General features: G+C 37.8%; 1 protein-coding gene across 2 annotated transcripts in view; it reads left to right on the forward strand.

Annotated features, from left to right (window-relative positions):
* CACNA2D1 (calcium voltage-gated channel auxiliary subunit alpha2delta 1) overlaps positions 1-17,117 on the forward strand; it is a 504,082-nt gene that overhangs the window by 111,899 nt on the left and 375,066 nt on the right. For both annotated transcript variants that reach the window (XM_081243691.1, XM_081243692.1), the window contains one exon: positions 1,179-1,295. In XM_081243691.1, the coding sequence (XP_081099817.1) occupies positions 1,179-1,295 (117 nt within the window). The remainder of the gene's footprint in view (positions 1-1,178; positions 1,296-17,117) is intronic.

Below are 17,117 nucleotides of genomic sequence, written 5' to 3' on the forward strand. Positions count from 1 at the left end.
ACTGCGCCACCAGGGAAGCCCTTTGTGAACTTTAAAGCCAGTGTTCAGCAGCAGCATCCATGCTCAGCTGGGAACAGGCTGTAGAACCTGTTGGTAGTAACACAGAATGCTGGCGTCATGCCAGTAAAAAGCAGGGTTGAACTGGTTTCTTCTTGTGCCTGGTTTCAATTCTCATAAGACGGTAGAAACCTTCCAGTCCCTGGCTTTCAAAGATGGTTTAGTCATGCATGTGCAACCCATCTGTTGGATGCATAAGGGATTTCCTTCTCAGCTCAGCCCTCCAGTCACAAACACAGTCACTGTTTTTTTTTGTTTTTTTTTTCCCTCCTTTCTTTAATTCTTTCTCTCTTGCCAGGAGAGTACAAGCTTGGTAAACCAGGTGCATCTTATTGCCACTCCGGAGAATTCCTTCCATAAACACTGACGTGAGCCAGAAACGTAGTTGTTTTCCTATTGCTGTGTAGCTTACTTTCAGTATAGTTTTATTTGGTGAGTTAAAAACAAAAAATTCAATTTCATAATAAAAATGTTTATACTATTACAGCTTTAACCAAACTTTAATGTAGAGCTCAGTGACCTTCCTCTTCTCTGTGAAGTGAAGCTCCCTGGGTCAGCAAGATGAACCTGAACAGGGGAGGGGTTTCATTCTCCGGGTCTCTCTTTCTGGTCATAAAGCTTAGCGGCATAGTCTTTAGCCTCAGTGATTGCAGCGAGGGAAAAAGTGCAAGTCTCCCTCATCACAGTATCGCGTTCCCCTTCCCCCGACCTTTGTTCACTGCACACATCCTCCAGATTTGACCTCCTGTGCTTAAATTCTTCTGTTTTCTAGAATGGCCTCCCTCTTTCTTTAAAATGCTGAAGGCAGTTAATACCAGGTTTTGAGGTTGGGGGTACAACTTCAGGCCACAAAAATGCATACACAAACCACTGTGGTACAAGATGTTTTACAACCTGTTAACGTGACACACTATTTTGGTGAGGTTGTGGTCTTACAGCAAATTGATATTTATATATATATATATTTCAGACACACCTAAACTCAGAAAAGATCAAGATGAAGAAAGGAAAGGGGTTGCTCTTCAAATCAGTTGTTTATGGTTTTAAATATATTCTAATGAGCATTTAGGAGCCAAATAAGCAATTATTGTTCTTATTAATTTTATTTTCCCTTCATACAGATTTATGAGAAATACCAAGATTTGTATACTGTGGAACCAAATAATGCACGCCAGCTGGTGGAAATTGCAGCCAGGGATATTGAGAAACTTCTGAGCAACAGATCCAAAGCCCTGGTGGTGAGTTTAAATTGTATCTGCTCATTTTATTATTTTCCATTTCTCATTTATTATTTATCTTTCATGTTTTATTTGGAGGTTTTCTTTAGTATGCTTTCTTTACCTGATAAACTGTTTTCAGTGATATGTTCATAAAAGATGAACTGTGAACACCAAATAATGAGTTAGCTTATATCTAATTATTAGTTTATTTTTTATATTAGGTGATTTAAATACAGAGAAATCGTAATTTAATTGGTACATACATCTTTTTATACATATATAAGGTATGATGCATAATAATCATGTTTAAATAGATCATACAATGTAAAACCCATGAATATTGCCAGCATCCTTAAAGCTGCCTTTGTAGTACTTTCCTATCTCATCACCCTGCCTCCCTGCCAGAGGTAGCCAATACGCTAGACATTTCATTACTCATTTCTTTGCTCTCTAAAAGTAGCTGTACCTCACATAAATGTTTTGCTAAACATGTGTTAGCTTGCTTGTTTATCAGCTTTATTAAAATCACATTATGCTATATGTAGTCATCAGCCACTTGCATTCTTCTGTCAACATTATGTTTGCATGATTTATCTAGATGTTTGTGCTTAGCTTTAATTCATTTTTATTCATGGTAAAGTACTATTTTCTGAGGATATATCTTAATTTATTCATTTATTCTTTGCTGGTAAATTATTATTTGGATTGTTTCCAAATAGGTGCTACCATGAACAGGGTGGCTACATTTTCCTGGAACAGGTCTCCTGGTACACAGGTGCAAGAATATCTGTAGGGTCAGTACATGATAGTAGAATTACCTGACTGTAGGGTATTCACAAAATCACCTTTATACAAGTATGACAATGACTTTCCCAAATAGTTGCATCAATTTAGACCTCCACTAGAAGTATTTGAGTCTGCATTGGTCCATATTCTGGCCGATAAGTGGCAATATCAGACTTCTTAATTATAGGTAACCAAATGGGTACCAAATGGTACCTCTGCTTCTTACTGATGAGGTGGACATCTTGTTTTATATTCACTGACCATTCTTGTTTCCTCATCAGTGACATATCTCTTCATACCTTTTGCACATTTTAATTGTATAAATTGATTTGTAAGTTATCTATTCTTGATGGTAATTTATTTAAGTTACATGTGATGCAAATATCTTTTTCCAGTTTGTGACTTGTCTTTTCATTGTCTTTATGGTATATTTTGATAAAGTAAGTTCTCAATTTTGATGCAAAGTCAACTTTAAAAAAATTATTAGTATTTTGGGGTGTGTTTTGTTTAAGAAAGGCTTCCTTACCCTGAGGTTATAAATATTTTTTAAGTATTCTAAAGGTTCCATTTCTTTCAGAGTTATTTAACCCACCTGAAGCTAATATTAGTACATAGTTTTTAAAAATAATTTAAAAAATTTATTTATTTATTTTTGGCGGCTTTGGTTCTTCGTTGCTATGCGCGGCTTTCTCTAGTTATGGCAAGTGGGGGCTACTCTTTGTTGTGGTGTGTGGGCTTCTCATTGCAGTGGCTTCTCTTGCTGCGGAGCATGGGCTCCAGGGTGCACGGGCTTCAGTAGTTGTGGCACGCGGGCTCAGTAGTTGTGGCTCACAGGCTCTAGAGCGCAGGCTCAGTAGTTGTGTTGCACTGGTTTAGTTGCTCCAGGGCATGTGGGATCTTCCCGGACCATGCCTTGAACCTATGTCCCCTGCATTGGCAGGCAGATTCTTAACCACTGAGCCACCAGGGAAGCCTTAGTATATAGTTTTAAGTTGCAATACAAATTAATTTTTTTTCCAATCAGCTTTCCTGGGGCCATTTATTAAATAGTTTACCTTCCCCCAGTGAAGCCCATTTATCAAGCTGGTAAACACACTTTCAAACCATGTTCCTCTTCAAAAGGATCTTGAATATTCTTGAACCTTCATACTGTATCTAAATTTTAGATTCAGCATGCTATTATGCAAAAAAATCTTTACTGGGATTTTGAATGATATTGCATTGACTCAGACCAAATTTGGAAGAATTGATATCATTATGATATTTTGTCTTTCTATTGATAAACATGATATTCTTTCCACTTAGCTACTTTAATGCCATTTAATCAAGCTTAAAAATTTCTTCATAAAGTTCTTATGCATATTTTGTTAGAGGTAATGCTGCAGCTGAAGTTTAGCTCCTCTTATTCTACAGATCTCAGCACTGTTACAGGTGTTTGTTCCAGGATAACTCTGAATTCCCTGTTTACTTATCACTTACAGCTCAGATTTTTAGCTTAATGTATTATATATATATCTTGGCACTCAGAAATTGTCCTTGTTTTGTTTTGGCCCTTATACATTTTTATGTTTCTTAAAATATCCAGGATCTTGTTGAAATAGGAGGGGCCTTTGGAACATTTGGTATGCCATATTGCCAGAAGTTGAAACACTTAATTTCTTTTTAATTGATGTATAGTTGATTTACAGTGTTGTGCTAATTTCTGCTATACAGCAAAGTGGCTCAGTTCTACATATATATACCCTTTTTTGAGTATTCTTTTCCATTACGGTTTATCCCAGCAGACTGGGTATAGTTCCCTGTGCTCTACAGTAGGACCTTTTTGTTTATCCATTCTAAATGTAATAGTTTGCCTCTACTAACTCCAAACTCCCAGTCTATCCCTCTCCTTTCCCTCCTGCCTCTTGGCAACCACAGGTCTGTTGTCTATGTCTGTGAGTCTGTTTCTATTTTGTAGATAGGTTCATTTATGCCATATTTTAGATTCCACATGTAAGTGATATCATATGGTATTTGTCTTTCTCTTTCTGACTTTACTTCACTTAGTATGATAATCTTTTTTTTTTTCGTTACGTGGGCCTCTCACTGCTGTGGCCTCTCCCATTGCGGAGCACAGGCTCCAGACGTGCAGGCTCAGCGGCCATGGCTCACGGGCCCAGCCGCTCGGCGGCACGTGGGATCTTCCCAGACCGGGGCACGAACCCGCCTCCCCTGCATCGGCAGGCGGACTCCCAACCACTGCGCCACCAGGGAAGCCCAGTATGATAATCTTTAGTTGCATCTTTGTTGCTGCATATGGCATTATTTTGTTCCTTTTTATGGCTGAGTAGTATTCCATTGTATATATGTACCACATCTTCATCTGTCAATGGACTTTTAGGTTGTTTCCATGTCTTGGCTATTGTGAATAGTGCTGCTATGAACATAGGGGTGCCGGTATCTTTTTGAAGTATAGTTTTGTCTGGGTATATGCCCAGGAGTGGGATTGCTGGATCATATGGTAACTCTGTTTTGAGTTTTCTGATGAACCTCCATGCTGTTTTCCATAGTGGCTACACCAACTTATACTCCCACCAACAGTGTAGGAGGGTTCCCTTTTCTCCACACCCTCTCCAGCATTTGTTACTTGCAGACTTTTTAATGGTGGCCATTTTGATTGGTGTGAGATGGTACCTCATTGTAGTTTTGATTTGTATTTCTCTAATAATTAGTGATGCTGAGCATTTTTTCATGTGCCTGCTGGACATCTGTATGTCTTCTTTGGAGAAAAGTCTATTAAGGTCTTCTATGAAACAATTTTTAAGAAATGTGTAAATGATAAGGTAAACGTTCATGACTGGAAGATTCAAAGCATTATTATCTTCAATTATGGATATGTGGATACCCTTTTAAAGCATCATGTATAGATGTAAATATGTTTTCATTAGAAGTTTATCTAATAGAAATTAGGTACTTTCTACTTAAGTGATTACTATTCACTAATGACAACTGAAAATGATTCCATTTATATTGATTTTTATCAGCTTACATTTTTTCTCCACATGTAGGAAGCAGGTAATCTGGACATCACAGTCCTTTGAAAAATGTCATAGAATGAAGTAGGATATATCTTGCCTTAATTGGATTAAAATGGGAGCCTAATGAGACTTTCTTTTTTATCATTTGGAACTGAAGATCTAGGCACCTGGTGCATTTTTGAGTCCTGTGCGATCAGTGACTATCTTAAGCACATGATGGCAGAATACAGAAAACACAATGACTAATTAAATGTAGAATTAGTTAGATTTTATGTGAGGGAGAAGGATTCATGTTTGTTTTCAAACTAGATTATTTATTTAACTTTTTTGATTCTATGAAAAAAAATACATTATTTGGAAGAGAAATATTTTGAGTCTAATTGAAAAACAGGTGCTGCATTGTATTGTAAATGAATGCAAGATGGCATTATTAATTTACTTCTATTTTGTTGGAGGCTTATACTCAGACAGACTTCTAGATTAAAGGAGCTTTAATTTATCTGGGTGGGATACCAATGTAATTACATAAATAAATATATTGGAAAATATCTTGAATATACAAATTTGAGGTAGATGATGAAATTTAATGCCAGTTAGGTCTTACTGAGTGTTTACCAAGCAGCATTATCTGATTATTTTTCACAATAACGCTGTGCTCTAGACACCATTATTAGTCTCATTTTTCAGTGAGGAAGCTGGGTCTTTGAGGATTCCTTTAACTTGCCCAAGGAAATGTATTTAACAAGCAATGTAGGCCAGTGTTTCTCAAACTTTAATGTGCATTTGGTTCACCCCTGGCTCTTGTTAAAATGCAGATTTCTATTCAGTAGATCTGGTCAGAGATACTGCATTTCTAATAAGCTCCCAGGTGATGGTCCTGGTACAAAGACTATATTTTGAGTAGTAAAAATGTAAGAGGATTCAAATTCAGTGTGTCTAACTTTAAGTTCTCATTCTTACCTATTACACAAATATATCCTTCTGTCTAAAGAAGTGTATAATCATAACTAAGAAGAAACAAAGGCTAAGTAGTATGCTGTAAACTACTGTTCATTCAGACTGATTAAGAATTGGATGTGGCAGTTGATAGAATAATCTGGAAGGGTATGAATTTGTCAGTGAATCCTATATCAGTGAAGCACTTTCAAAAACTGATTCAATGAAATAAAATATATGGTATTGAAAAAAAATTCATTTTTATTTGAATGTGAAGACTTAAAACTGTTACTGTTCTTTAGCATCGAGATTCTCAACCTAAGATAACTTTGAAAATATATTATAGATATAAAATCTATGAAAGAGAAGTAAATAGAACTGTTTTTTCTTACATATGTACTAAATAAATTACCTAACAGTTTATGTTTAATAATTCATTTTTTTTAAAGCAGATGAACTAGAGATTTTTTTTTTAGTAGAATGATTACTCTTCAGTATCTACAATAATTTTTTTGTGCATGCATGTACACAGTTTTTATGTATTTGGTCATTAAAATTTTAATTCTGTCTTTTATAACCTGTTGATTAAAAACTAAAATACCACTTATTTCATTGCTTTATGCTTACCTTGTGTTAGTTATATGTTTAAACTACTTTGACCAATATTTTCAATTTCAGCATTTGTTTTGACTTTTTATTCACATTCATTTTGTGCCATGGTCTTTGATCTGCTCCATCAAACCAGCCTTAGGAAGAGCTGAAAGAGAAATCGATTAAAAAAAAAAATCACTTGCCTTTACACTAAAACTATCCCTTTGCTAGCAAAACAGAGTTTGCACTTAAATAGTTGTTTATTTGGCTTTGTTTTGTTTTTGTGTCTGGACAAAAACGTTATGATTCTGGTGATTCATATACATTAGGCTCTTACAGAAATCTATGATGTAGGCACATTAAAAAAATGTATTTACTCTTGTTTTGTAACTTAGGAAAATTCAGAAGGGACCAAGCTTCTTGCTGAAGACTATAGATAACCTGAGGTAGTGATGGAATTCAATTTTAGGACTTCTGTTTCCAAATCTATTTTCTTTTTTTCCCTCTAAGCCCACACTGGTAATTTTAGCCCTTTATTTCAAAGCTAGATCTGTAAATGACTATTTTTCTGACACTTGCTTTTTCTGTGTGTTAGAAACTGGCTCAGTATGATGATTATCCTGCTAATATTGTTGAATTATTTTTAAATGATCTCAAATCAATGTTTGGAAGCAAAGAAGAAAAAATTATTTAACATCGTTATTAACATTTATTGTAGCCTGAACTAGGCTGAAAAATCTGCATGAGTTAATGAACAGTTTATAGGAGAAAGCTTTTCAATAAAACAGTGCAGCCTCCAGTGGTGCCTCCAGAACAGTGGAGGTGAATGAAACCAGTGGTCTCATTATTCACCAACCAGCCCAGCCAAGGGGACCTGCTGAGTAAATAGAGGTCTCTAGACATTTTGCTCAAAGGAAACAGGATCAAGGTTATCACAAACAGCTTTTTCTAGTGACACTTTTTCAATTATGGTATATCCTGTCTCCCTCTGGTTGTCCTGGTAACTTTAATTAAAACTGCTCCCATCTATTATGAAGCTTTAAATATTGTAATATACTCCATCTCTTAATTCAACCTTGATATTTAGTTTAGGATTAGTTAATGAAAAGGAGAAGCTGACAAATGTTTTTAAATAACTATTAAAGTAGGGTTTGTTTTCCTAAAACTAGATTATTGTTTAATCCAATTGTTTCCTCGTGTTACTTCAGCCCTTATTTCCTGTAGTTCTGTATCTTTTATGAGTGTCAAAAGTGCCTACAGAATTTGCTAAAAATGTAGACTCCTGGCCTTCACCTCTAGAAATCTGAAAATTAGGTCCAAAGTGATGAAGAGATCCAGGAAAAAAATGTGTAATTCTTCAGAGACTCAAAGAATTAAAACTGTCTTGTATTTGTATATTAGTAGCCGTTGGTCTACTTTTGTGAGAACAGATTCAGTAGAAGCTGTGTTGGATTGAGTAAAGACTACAGTGTTAAAGAGTGATTGGGAAATGAGAAACTGGCAAGAAATGTGTCTACATTTTTATGAAGTTTGGTACCACAGTGAAAGAGAAGTACGGAATACTACTAAAGACTTCTTTTTTCTTTTTTGTTTATTTTTGAGAATGAAGGACATATAAGTATGCTTACAGACAGAAGGGAAGGAATCTGTGAAATTTGAAAATAAGAAAAATCTGAATGTTGAAGGTTGATTCTCAAAAAAACAGGCACAGAGAAGATCAGAGTCATGCAATTTATCTTTGAAAAGATGGTGGTATCTTTCACTTGAGACAAAAGGGATATTAAATATGCATAGAGACAACTGAGTTTGCAGATAGAGAAAATTTGAGAGTTGCACTAGATGACCACTTTTCTCTTGGTAAAGTACAAGTTGATATTTATGCAAAGAGTGAAGGGGCCATGGGAGTGATTTGGACAGCAAAGTAAGAAAAAGTGAAAAAAGTCTACTTTGGATAACTGAAATGACTGATAAATAAATCAAGAGCCTTCTTAACATTGAGAAAAAACAGAATATATAAAATACTCTCCTATAAGTGAGGTTGAACAAGCTATCTGAAAATTGTGTGTGTGTGTGTGTGTGTGTGTGTGTGTGTGTGTGTGTGTGTGTGATTAGCCCAAAATCTCTCTGAGGACATAAACTTATCCATGTTGAAGAACTTCAATATTTGATTAACTGAGACTGTTTTTAGGTATAAAAATTGTATATACAAAGGTGAATGGAAAAGTTATGGGACCTGTAGTCTTGAAGTTGTGTTCAAATATGATTAATACCAGCCAAGTAAAGAGTGATTAAAACAGATTGCCGGTTTATTTTCTCTGAAAACAAGAAACCTGGCTGTAGGTAGCTCAGGAGATTTCCAGAAATCCCATTTTGTTACTTCTGTGTTCATCTCCCTGGGTATTCCTTGGCTGCAAGGGGGGGATAAGAGATGGAGTCTGTAGCTGGGCCATCACCTCTCTGTACTGAATTGTGGTACTCTTAATTACAATGTGGATCCAGCCAGCCGGTGTCTGTGTCAATATCTTTTCAAGATTTAATGGGAGTTTTAGGGAAGAAAGTCTAGAGAAAATTCATTTTGAAGAAGCAGAGGAGAGAAAGGAAAATGTTGCTTACTTTGTTTTGTTTTTTTTTTTTTAGATTTTTTTTGATGTGGATCATTTTTAAAGTCTTCATTGAATTTGTTACAATACTGCTTCTGTTTAATGTTTTGGTTTTTTGGCCGTGAGGTGTGTGGGATCCTAGCTCCCCGACCAGGGATTGAACCGACACCCCCTGCATTGGAAGGTGAAGTCTCAACCACAGGACCATTAGGGAAGTCCCTCTTTGGCTTTTTATATAGAGTCCCATTCCTTCAATATAATGATTTCATGCATAATCAAATCAGCCTTTTCGGGGCCTCCCTGGTGGCGCAGTGGTTGAGAGTCCGCCTGCCGATGCAGGGGATACGGGTTCGTGCCCCGGTCTGGGAGGATCCCATATGCTGCGGAGCGGCTGGGCCCGTGAGCCATGGCCGCTGGGCCTGCGCGTCCGGAGCCTGTGCTCCGCAACGGGAGAGGCCACAACAGTGAGAGGCCCGCATACCGCAAAAAGAAAAAAAATAAAAATAAAAAAAAAAATAAAAAAAAATCAGCCTTTTCTATCAAGGCCTGGCATGGTGTGAACAGTAGTAAAATGAAAGGACTGTTGAATCCATCTTGGATTAATACTTATCAGAGTAAATTTTATAAACATCAGGGATATTTCAGAATTAGTCAACAGTGGTTGAACTATTTGAAATCATGAACCATGATAAGTAGTGTCTGATAATGGTCAGGAATTACGAGTTCAGGAGCAAACATTTTTTCTTTTTTTGCGGTACGCGGGCCTCTCCCTGTTGTGGCCTCTCCCGTTGCGGAGCACAGGCTCTGGACACGCAGGCTCAACGGCCATGGCTCACGGGCCCAGCCGCTCCGTGGCATGTGTGATCCTCCCAGACAGGGGCACGAACCCGTGTCCCCTGCATCAGCAGGCGGACTCTCAACCACTGCGCCACCAGGGAAGCCCACTTCATTTTCTAATGGAAGGTGTTGAGACAGGGAAAGGTTCTGGGCAGCATTGATAGTCTCTAGTAAAATAAATCTCTTTTGGAAATCAGATTCTCATAGACTTGAGTTGGCTTAATTCTTTAGGATCTGAAAGTAATATTGAAAGTATCCACAACAGCATTACTGTGTTGACAATTTGAGAAAGACAATGTGTGCTCCGATAGCACAACATTTGCAAAAAATTGCGGGAATGGGAGTGTTGGGTTGTTGGTCGCATGGAGGAGAATGAGAGTTAGATGAAGTGAATTGCAAAGCTCACATAGGCAGTAATGACTACATAGGCTGTGGTGCCTTGTGCCAAATGAAAATGTGGGGCACTTCTTAAAAAGTTATTAAGAATTTCAAGATGGCAGCAGCAGAGCTTTAGAGCAGTTGTGACATCTCTCTGGGTGAAGGGTCCTATCTGACTGCAGGGGCCACACACCCATGAAGCTGGCCAGCCGTCGCATCCAGGTGATTAGTGGCAGAACTGGAACTGGACTTGGGATTCTTAGCCATGTGTACAGTGCTGTTTCTACAGTGATAGTCATTGAGCTCTACCTGGTGACTCGGGAATCTACGAAACCTGTGATGACTGTTAATCCCAAAATGAGGCAAAAAAAAAAAGTTCATATTTCATTTCACTTCTGTTTTATAAAATTGCAGACTTGACCTAGCAGAGCAATAGACATGCTCTGATCTGAATGTGTAGTGAATGATGTTTACATAAAAATAAATACAGAGAAACGGTGTTAATCCAAGGCCACCATCTTTGATTCACATAACGGAGTCTTTAGATAAACCCTTCATAAAATGCCATATATTTGGAGACAACCTGATCAAGTAGTGTTTGATAAATGTAAACACTGTTTTAGCTGTTTAGAGGGTTCAACTTCAAATGGTGGTCTGATTCTTAAATGTTATTAACTTTATTTCTTTTAACCTTTTGATGTTTAGTTTTCCCCTTTCCTCACTAACGCCTTATTGTCCTCAGAAATATATAAACTCTCAACCTTCCTCTGAATTCATTTTCTAACTTTAATGGAGAACATGCAGGCAGAAGTCCTTTGTGAGATACCCAGTGCCATTCAGCTTTTTTTTTTTTTTTTGATATATACAGGAGTTCTTTTGGATCTATTCTCCATAATTAAAAAAAATTTTTTTAGACCTTATAAAATCAAGAATTACATTTGCAAAGATGAGCTGTCTGTGCTTTGCTTAAAATCCCCTGACACAGTTTACCAGGAGAATGATGGAATGCCCTGTTAATTTAATTAAAGTATCATAGAATCATGAATCTTGAAGGAGTTTGGGAATTCATTTTTCTGGTCCTCTTTTCTGAGGCAGGTGAATGTCTAAACCACCAGGTTAAGGAGTTAGCTGTTCTTTTCTCAAATATTTTGGTGATGAAACTTCCACAATTGTAATACCCCATTATTGCTTAGCTTAGTATTCAAGAAATTATTTCTAACATCCATGTCCTTGTCTAGTTAAACTTATTTATTTTCTGTTCCCTATATATGTTGAAATTTGATTGGCATTATCCTTACAAGAATATCTCATTGCGTGTGTGTGTTTTGGAGGGGGTGAAGTTGGGGGTGGTAGGAGCCATCATCAACTCATCATAGCTGAGTATTCTTGGCAGATACATAATGATGACTCTTAGTTGCTAAGCAATCATTATTGCCAGACATTGTGTTAAATGCTTTACACACATTCTCACATTTAATCTTCAGGACAGTTTTATGAGGTAGGTGTGTTGTAGGTTGTGTCTAAAAATCAGAGGTGTTACCCAAAAGGGTTGAGCCATCTCAGAGGAGATTTTCAACCCAGGTATCCCTGACTCTTCTTTTTCTTTTTCTTTTTTGCGGTATGTGGGCCTCTCACTGTTGTGGCCTCTCCCGTTGCGGAGCACAGGCTCCGGACGCGCAGGCTCAGCGGCCATGGCTCACGGGCCCAGCCGCTCCGTGACATGCGGGATCCTCCCGGACCGGGGCACGAACCCGTGTCCCCTGCATCGGAAGGCAGACACTCAACCACTGCGCCACCAGGGAAGCCCCTCCCTGACTCTTCTAAAGCCTATGCTTTTTTTTTTTTTTTTTTTTTTTTTTTTTTTGCGGTAGGCGGGCCTCTCACTGTTGTGGCCTCTCCCCTTGCGGAGCACAGGCTCCGGACGCACAGGCTCAGCGGCCATGGCTCACGGGCCTAGCCGCTCTGCGGCATGTGGGATCTTCCCAGACCGGGGCACGAACCCGTGTCCCCTGCATCGGCAGGCGGACTCTCAACCACTGCGCCACCAGGGAAGCCCAAGCCTATGCTTTTTGACAGTATGCTGTAGCTCCGTAACCTAATGAACACTAATTTCTTTAACTTTCCTACATAGAAATATTTTCTATTGCATTTTCATTTCTGTATTCTGGAAATTATCAAATATTTATTCTTCAACTTTCTTAAGACATAGAGGCTGGAATCAAAGGTGGTACTTTTATAAAGGAGTGCTGTGATAAAGCACAGTATAACTGCAAGTCAGCCATTTTTATTGGCATGTGATCCAACTATAGTGAGAACTGCTTTATTCTCTGTGGGTTGTATGTTAGATGATTCTGATATATTTTATACTTATGTTGCTAGATATACAAATATATCCTTGTTGTAAGTAATTTAAACAATATAAAATGTATTATAAAATGAAAACAAAAAATTCCCTAAAAGTTCACCATCCAGAAAAAAACTACCTTTTATAGTGTGGTGACTACCCTTTAGGACTCGTGTGTGTGTGTGTGTGTGTGTGTGTGTGTGTGTGTTACTTATCAATATTTCAAGGAGATTTTTATGTCACTGGATATGAATATATAATTCTTTCTAATGGCTTTGTATATATGAATATATTGTTTATTTAACCAGTCTCCTATTGACAGATATTTAGTTTATTTCTAGATTTTTTAATACAGACAGTATTAATATTATTTATAGCACACTTTTATTTATGGGAAAACTTTTGATTATTTATTAGAATGAAGTCATGTAAAATGGAATGGTCAAAGGGCATATGGGGCATTATTTATATTTTTCTTTTAAGGAAATAGAAATCTTTAATCTTTCCACTAATTTCTTCTCACCCTTTTCTTTATTTGTTTTTAAGTAGCAGGGCTTCTGATACACTTAGGTAGGAGTGACCAGGTTGCATTTGGCCCAGTATAGTAAGTTAAATATGGGTCCGCAGGACAGAACCATGCCATTTAATTTTAAATGATAGATATATTTTTAATTATTATAATAATGTCAACAACTCATACTGTTCTCTACAGATTAGTGCCTTTGTTGTTGGCAACATAATCAGTTCAAAATTAACAGGCTGGCTGGGGCAAACATCTGTCTTCCAGATTCATTAAAAAAAAATTCAGCCTAGGAGTTACAGTTGCTGATTACACATACCAGCTCATATGCTCTATCTTGCACGCATTATCTCAGGCACAGGCGGCATGCCAACATGCTACACTGTGGATGCGTGATCCTGCTGTCTACAGACCTTGTATTCTATGGCAACTGACACCGTCAAAGCCCAGTTAAGAGCAAAAACCAAGTTATGTCTTGACAGCCAAGGCATTAGTTACAAGAGACTGTCTCTGGTTAATTTATTCATTTAGTCCCAGGACTCATTAGTTCTCAATTACAGCCACTCCTAGAAATGTTGGTCTATTGTTGCCTGAGAAACCAATCACCTCTGATTACTTACACTGTCTTTTATGAGGAATTCTAGGTCGGCCGACTTAAAAGTCCAATAGTAAATAATAATGACTCATTTTCTCCAAGAAGGTTTACAGAGAATTTATTGCCCTATATATCACTAACTGTGCTATTTTTTCCCCCAGCATAACAACATAATATGACCTCTTAAAAAGGAAAATAATTAAATAAATCATCCAGTATGATATTTATGTGCTTGGGGTATTTCTTAAAAATGTGGATGTTCAGTAGTCATTTCTGCTTGCAGCTAGTTCACAGTAATGAGTGTGACTCCTGCAGAAATGTTCATTTTCATTAAATAACTTCGTATACATCAACTCTCCCCTCTTAAATAGGCATTTTTAAACTTGAGAGATCAAAATAGATTAATCAAGTGTATAATTTATGATGCCTTTATTAATAAGTATATTTTGACTTACTAATTATATCTTTTGAAATGACATTGATTCTCACGTTTTCTCAGTAGAGTGATGACGTCTCTGGTTTAAATGTTAAATTGCTTTTGAAAGTAGCATTATATGCCACCTTAATATAAAAGGATAATAGTAGTAACAATTTATTAAGTGCTTACGATATACTAGGCACTGTGCAAGGACTTTATTTGCATTTATTTATTTAATTCTCACAACATACTTCCACTGATATATTATTATTACTATTTTGTGGAGATATTTTCCCCAAGGATTTGAACCCAGATGCATTTCATTTCCAAGTTTTATAATAGTGTTTCTGCACTTATTATGTGTCCGGCACTCCGCTGAATATTTTACATGTATTATTCCATTTAATAACTTCTCTCTTTCTCTTCCACTTTTCCTCCTCTTCCTCCTCCTCCTCCTTTGACCCATATCTTCTTGTTATTATCATATAAGGTGATAAGGTGGGGAAGTATAGAATTAGAAAGTTTTAAGTGTATTATCCAAGGTCATGTAGTTCTAGCTTGATATTTTTGTTTCCAAAATAGTGTTATATGTTATTGTGTTTTATTTTATATAAGATGTGCTGTACAAAAGAAGTGGTAATAATAGCTTATTTTAATTTTAATTACAGTGTATGTGAAAGGAGAGAAGGACTGAAAGAGAAGAAGGGAGGAGTGGAAGGAACAGAGGAGAGAGGATCTGGCCTTTCTATTCTCTAGACTTACTGTTATTCTTCATGCCTTCAGTATTTACATAACAATGTGTGGTTGTCTGCTGATGAAGACAGAGATCATAAGATCCAAAAGTGTTATTAAGCTCAGTGTAATTACTTGGGATTATATCTGAAAACCAACAATTTTAGAGTATCTACAAGCCACACACTGTTCTGGGGCTTTTACACCAATAAGTGAATGCAGTTTGGGAGCATTTTAGGGAAACGCTGGTCTAGATAGTACAACATGTACAGTCGTAGCCTAAAGATCAAAATTAATTAGAAAGGTTCTTATTTCTAAACTTGAGCTTCAATACCATGTAGAGGGCTTCCCTGGTGGTGCAGTGGTTGAGAGTCCGCCTGCCGATGCAGGGGACGCGGGTTTGTGCCCCGGTCCGGGAGGATCCCACATGCTGCGGAGCGGCTGGACCTGTGAGCCATGGCCGCTGGGCCTGCGCGTCCGGAGCCTGTGCTCCGCAACGGGAGAGGCCACAACAGTGAGAGGCCCGCGTACCTCAAAAACAAAAAAACAAAAAAACAAAAAAAACAAAACATGTAGATATTCACTGTCTTATTGTAACCGATGAAATCAACACCTTTTCTTTGATGCTGTGCTCCTCACTTGGTATTTCAAGGAGTAAATTTTACTAGCTCCTAAACATATATTAAAGGCAAAGATGCTGAGCTAAGTAGATTATTTGCATTTCTGAACCTAAGGTATTCTTAAATTAACCAACTTTCAATTATAAATAGCGAGAAACTGGATGTGAGGTCCATCTGGCTGTGGACAGCTGTCACCCCAGTGATCACCAGGGTTGGTTCCTCTGATCTCTCGTGGGCTGGGTGGTGTCCCTGTCTCCCTCATGGCTCCAAGTGTGTCACCCCTGAAGCTGTGCACTGGGTAGAAGAGGATGACCTTCCCTGAAAGAGGTGGACCTTTCTTCAGTCAAGGTTTCAAGAGTAGCTGCACCCTTCTGCTAGAACCTCCAAATGTGCTCTCAAGGGTTATTTGTAGGAGAACAGGACTCCAGGACTCCAGACACATCCAAATGAGGTGCTGCATGTGGCAGTCTGTCTTTCTTATGTTGCAAGAAATTCAGGGCATGGTCTATAGTTAAAGGACAAAAACACTTACTCCATTAGAGGAGGGAGAGAGGCATCATGGGAATAGGGAAGGTAAAACATGGAGGCCAGCTGAGTTCATGTAGCAAAATACAAAGAACCTATGTAAACTCCTAGACTTTTCATTCTTCCTCAAATTTATAGGTATTCAGTGTATTCACTGTCATTCCTTTCCCCCCACATAACTGTTTACTGGAGATTTATAATTTGAAAGTGATGTCATCTTTCGGGAATTTGGAGGAGGGTGGCTCTTTCTTTAATTTCAGTGATGCCAAGTGTCTGCCAGTCCTCTGGCCAGGAAAATCAGGGCTGCTTACTGTTGCTGCCATTCCGTGATCAAATTTCCCTTCACTAAGTGGTAGTGTCTGGTCCTTAGCTCACATTTCATACCAATTGCCCCATTGCTTTTGGAAGCTAAATCAGCATGTTGAGAAGCAGCAAGTGGCACCTGATGCCCGTCTTGAGAAAAGTCACCACGTTTGAGTCACCTCGAAGGTCCTCAGCTGCTCTCCCTGAAGGGATTCAGAGGTGCTCGCTGATTTGAAACAGCATTTCTCAGCTACATGGAAGGCACACTGAATAAATACTGGAAGGAGGACAGTTTAAAGACATAAAGGCAGTTTCTGTCAAGGCAGGCCATACTTTTCCTCTCAGCCGCACACACATGGGAGGAATTAGCCCTGCGATCTGCCAGTGTTTTATAGCCACGTAAGTAGTCGGGCTGGCAGAATACATTTTTGTTGTGTTTGTGTGACAATAATAATTTCCCACTTCTCCATTTACTGACAGTGTTTACAAAGGAAAATAATGTATGCATTTTAAGAAAGCGTGCACTCCAAAAGGCTCTTGGGAGCTTATATAAATGCCAATCATATGAATCGTATGTATGGTACAGCTAATGTTTAAAAATTGGATAATATTCAACTGACATTGACCAATGAAAGACC

Source organism: Mesoplodon bidens (genome assembly GCF_964165515.1).
Source record: "Mesoplodon bidens genome assembly, chromosome: 9".
Taxonomy (NCBI): Eukaryota; Metazoa; Chordata; class Mammalia; order Artiodactyla; family Ziphiidae; genus Mesoplodon; species Mesoplodon bidens.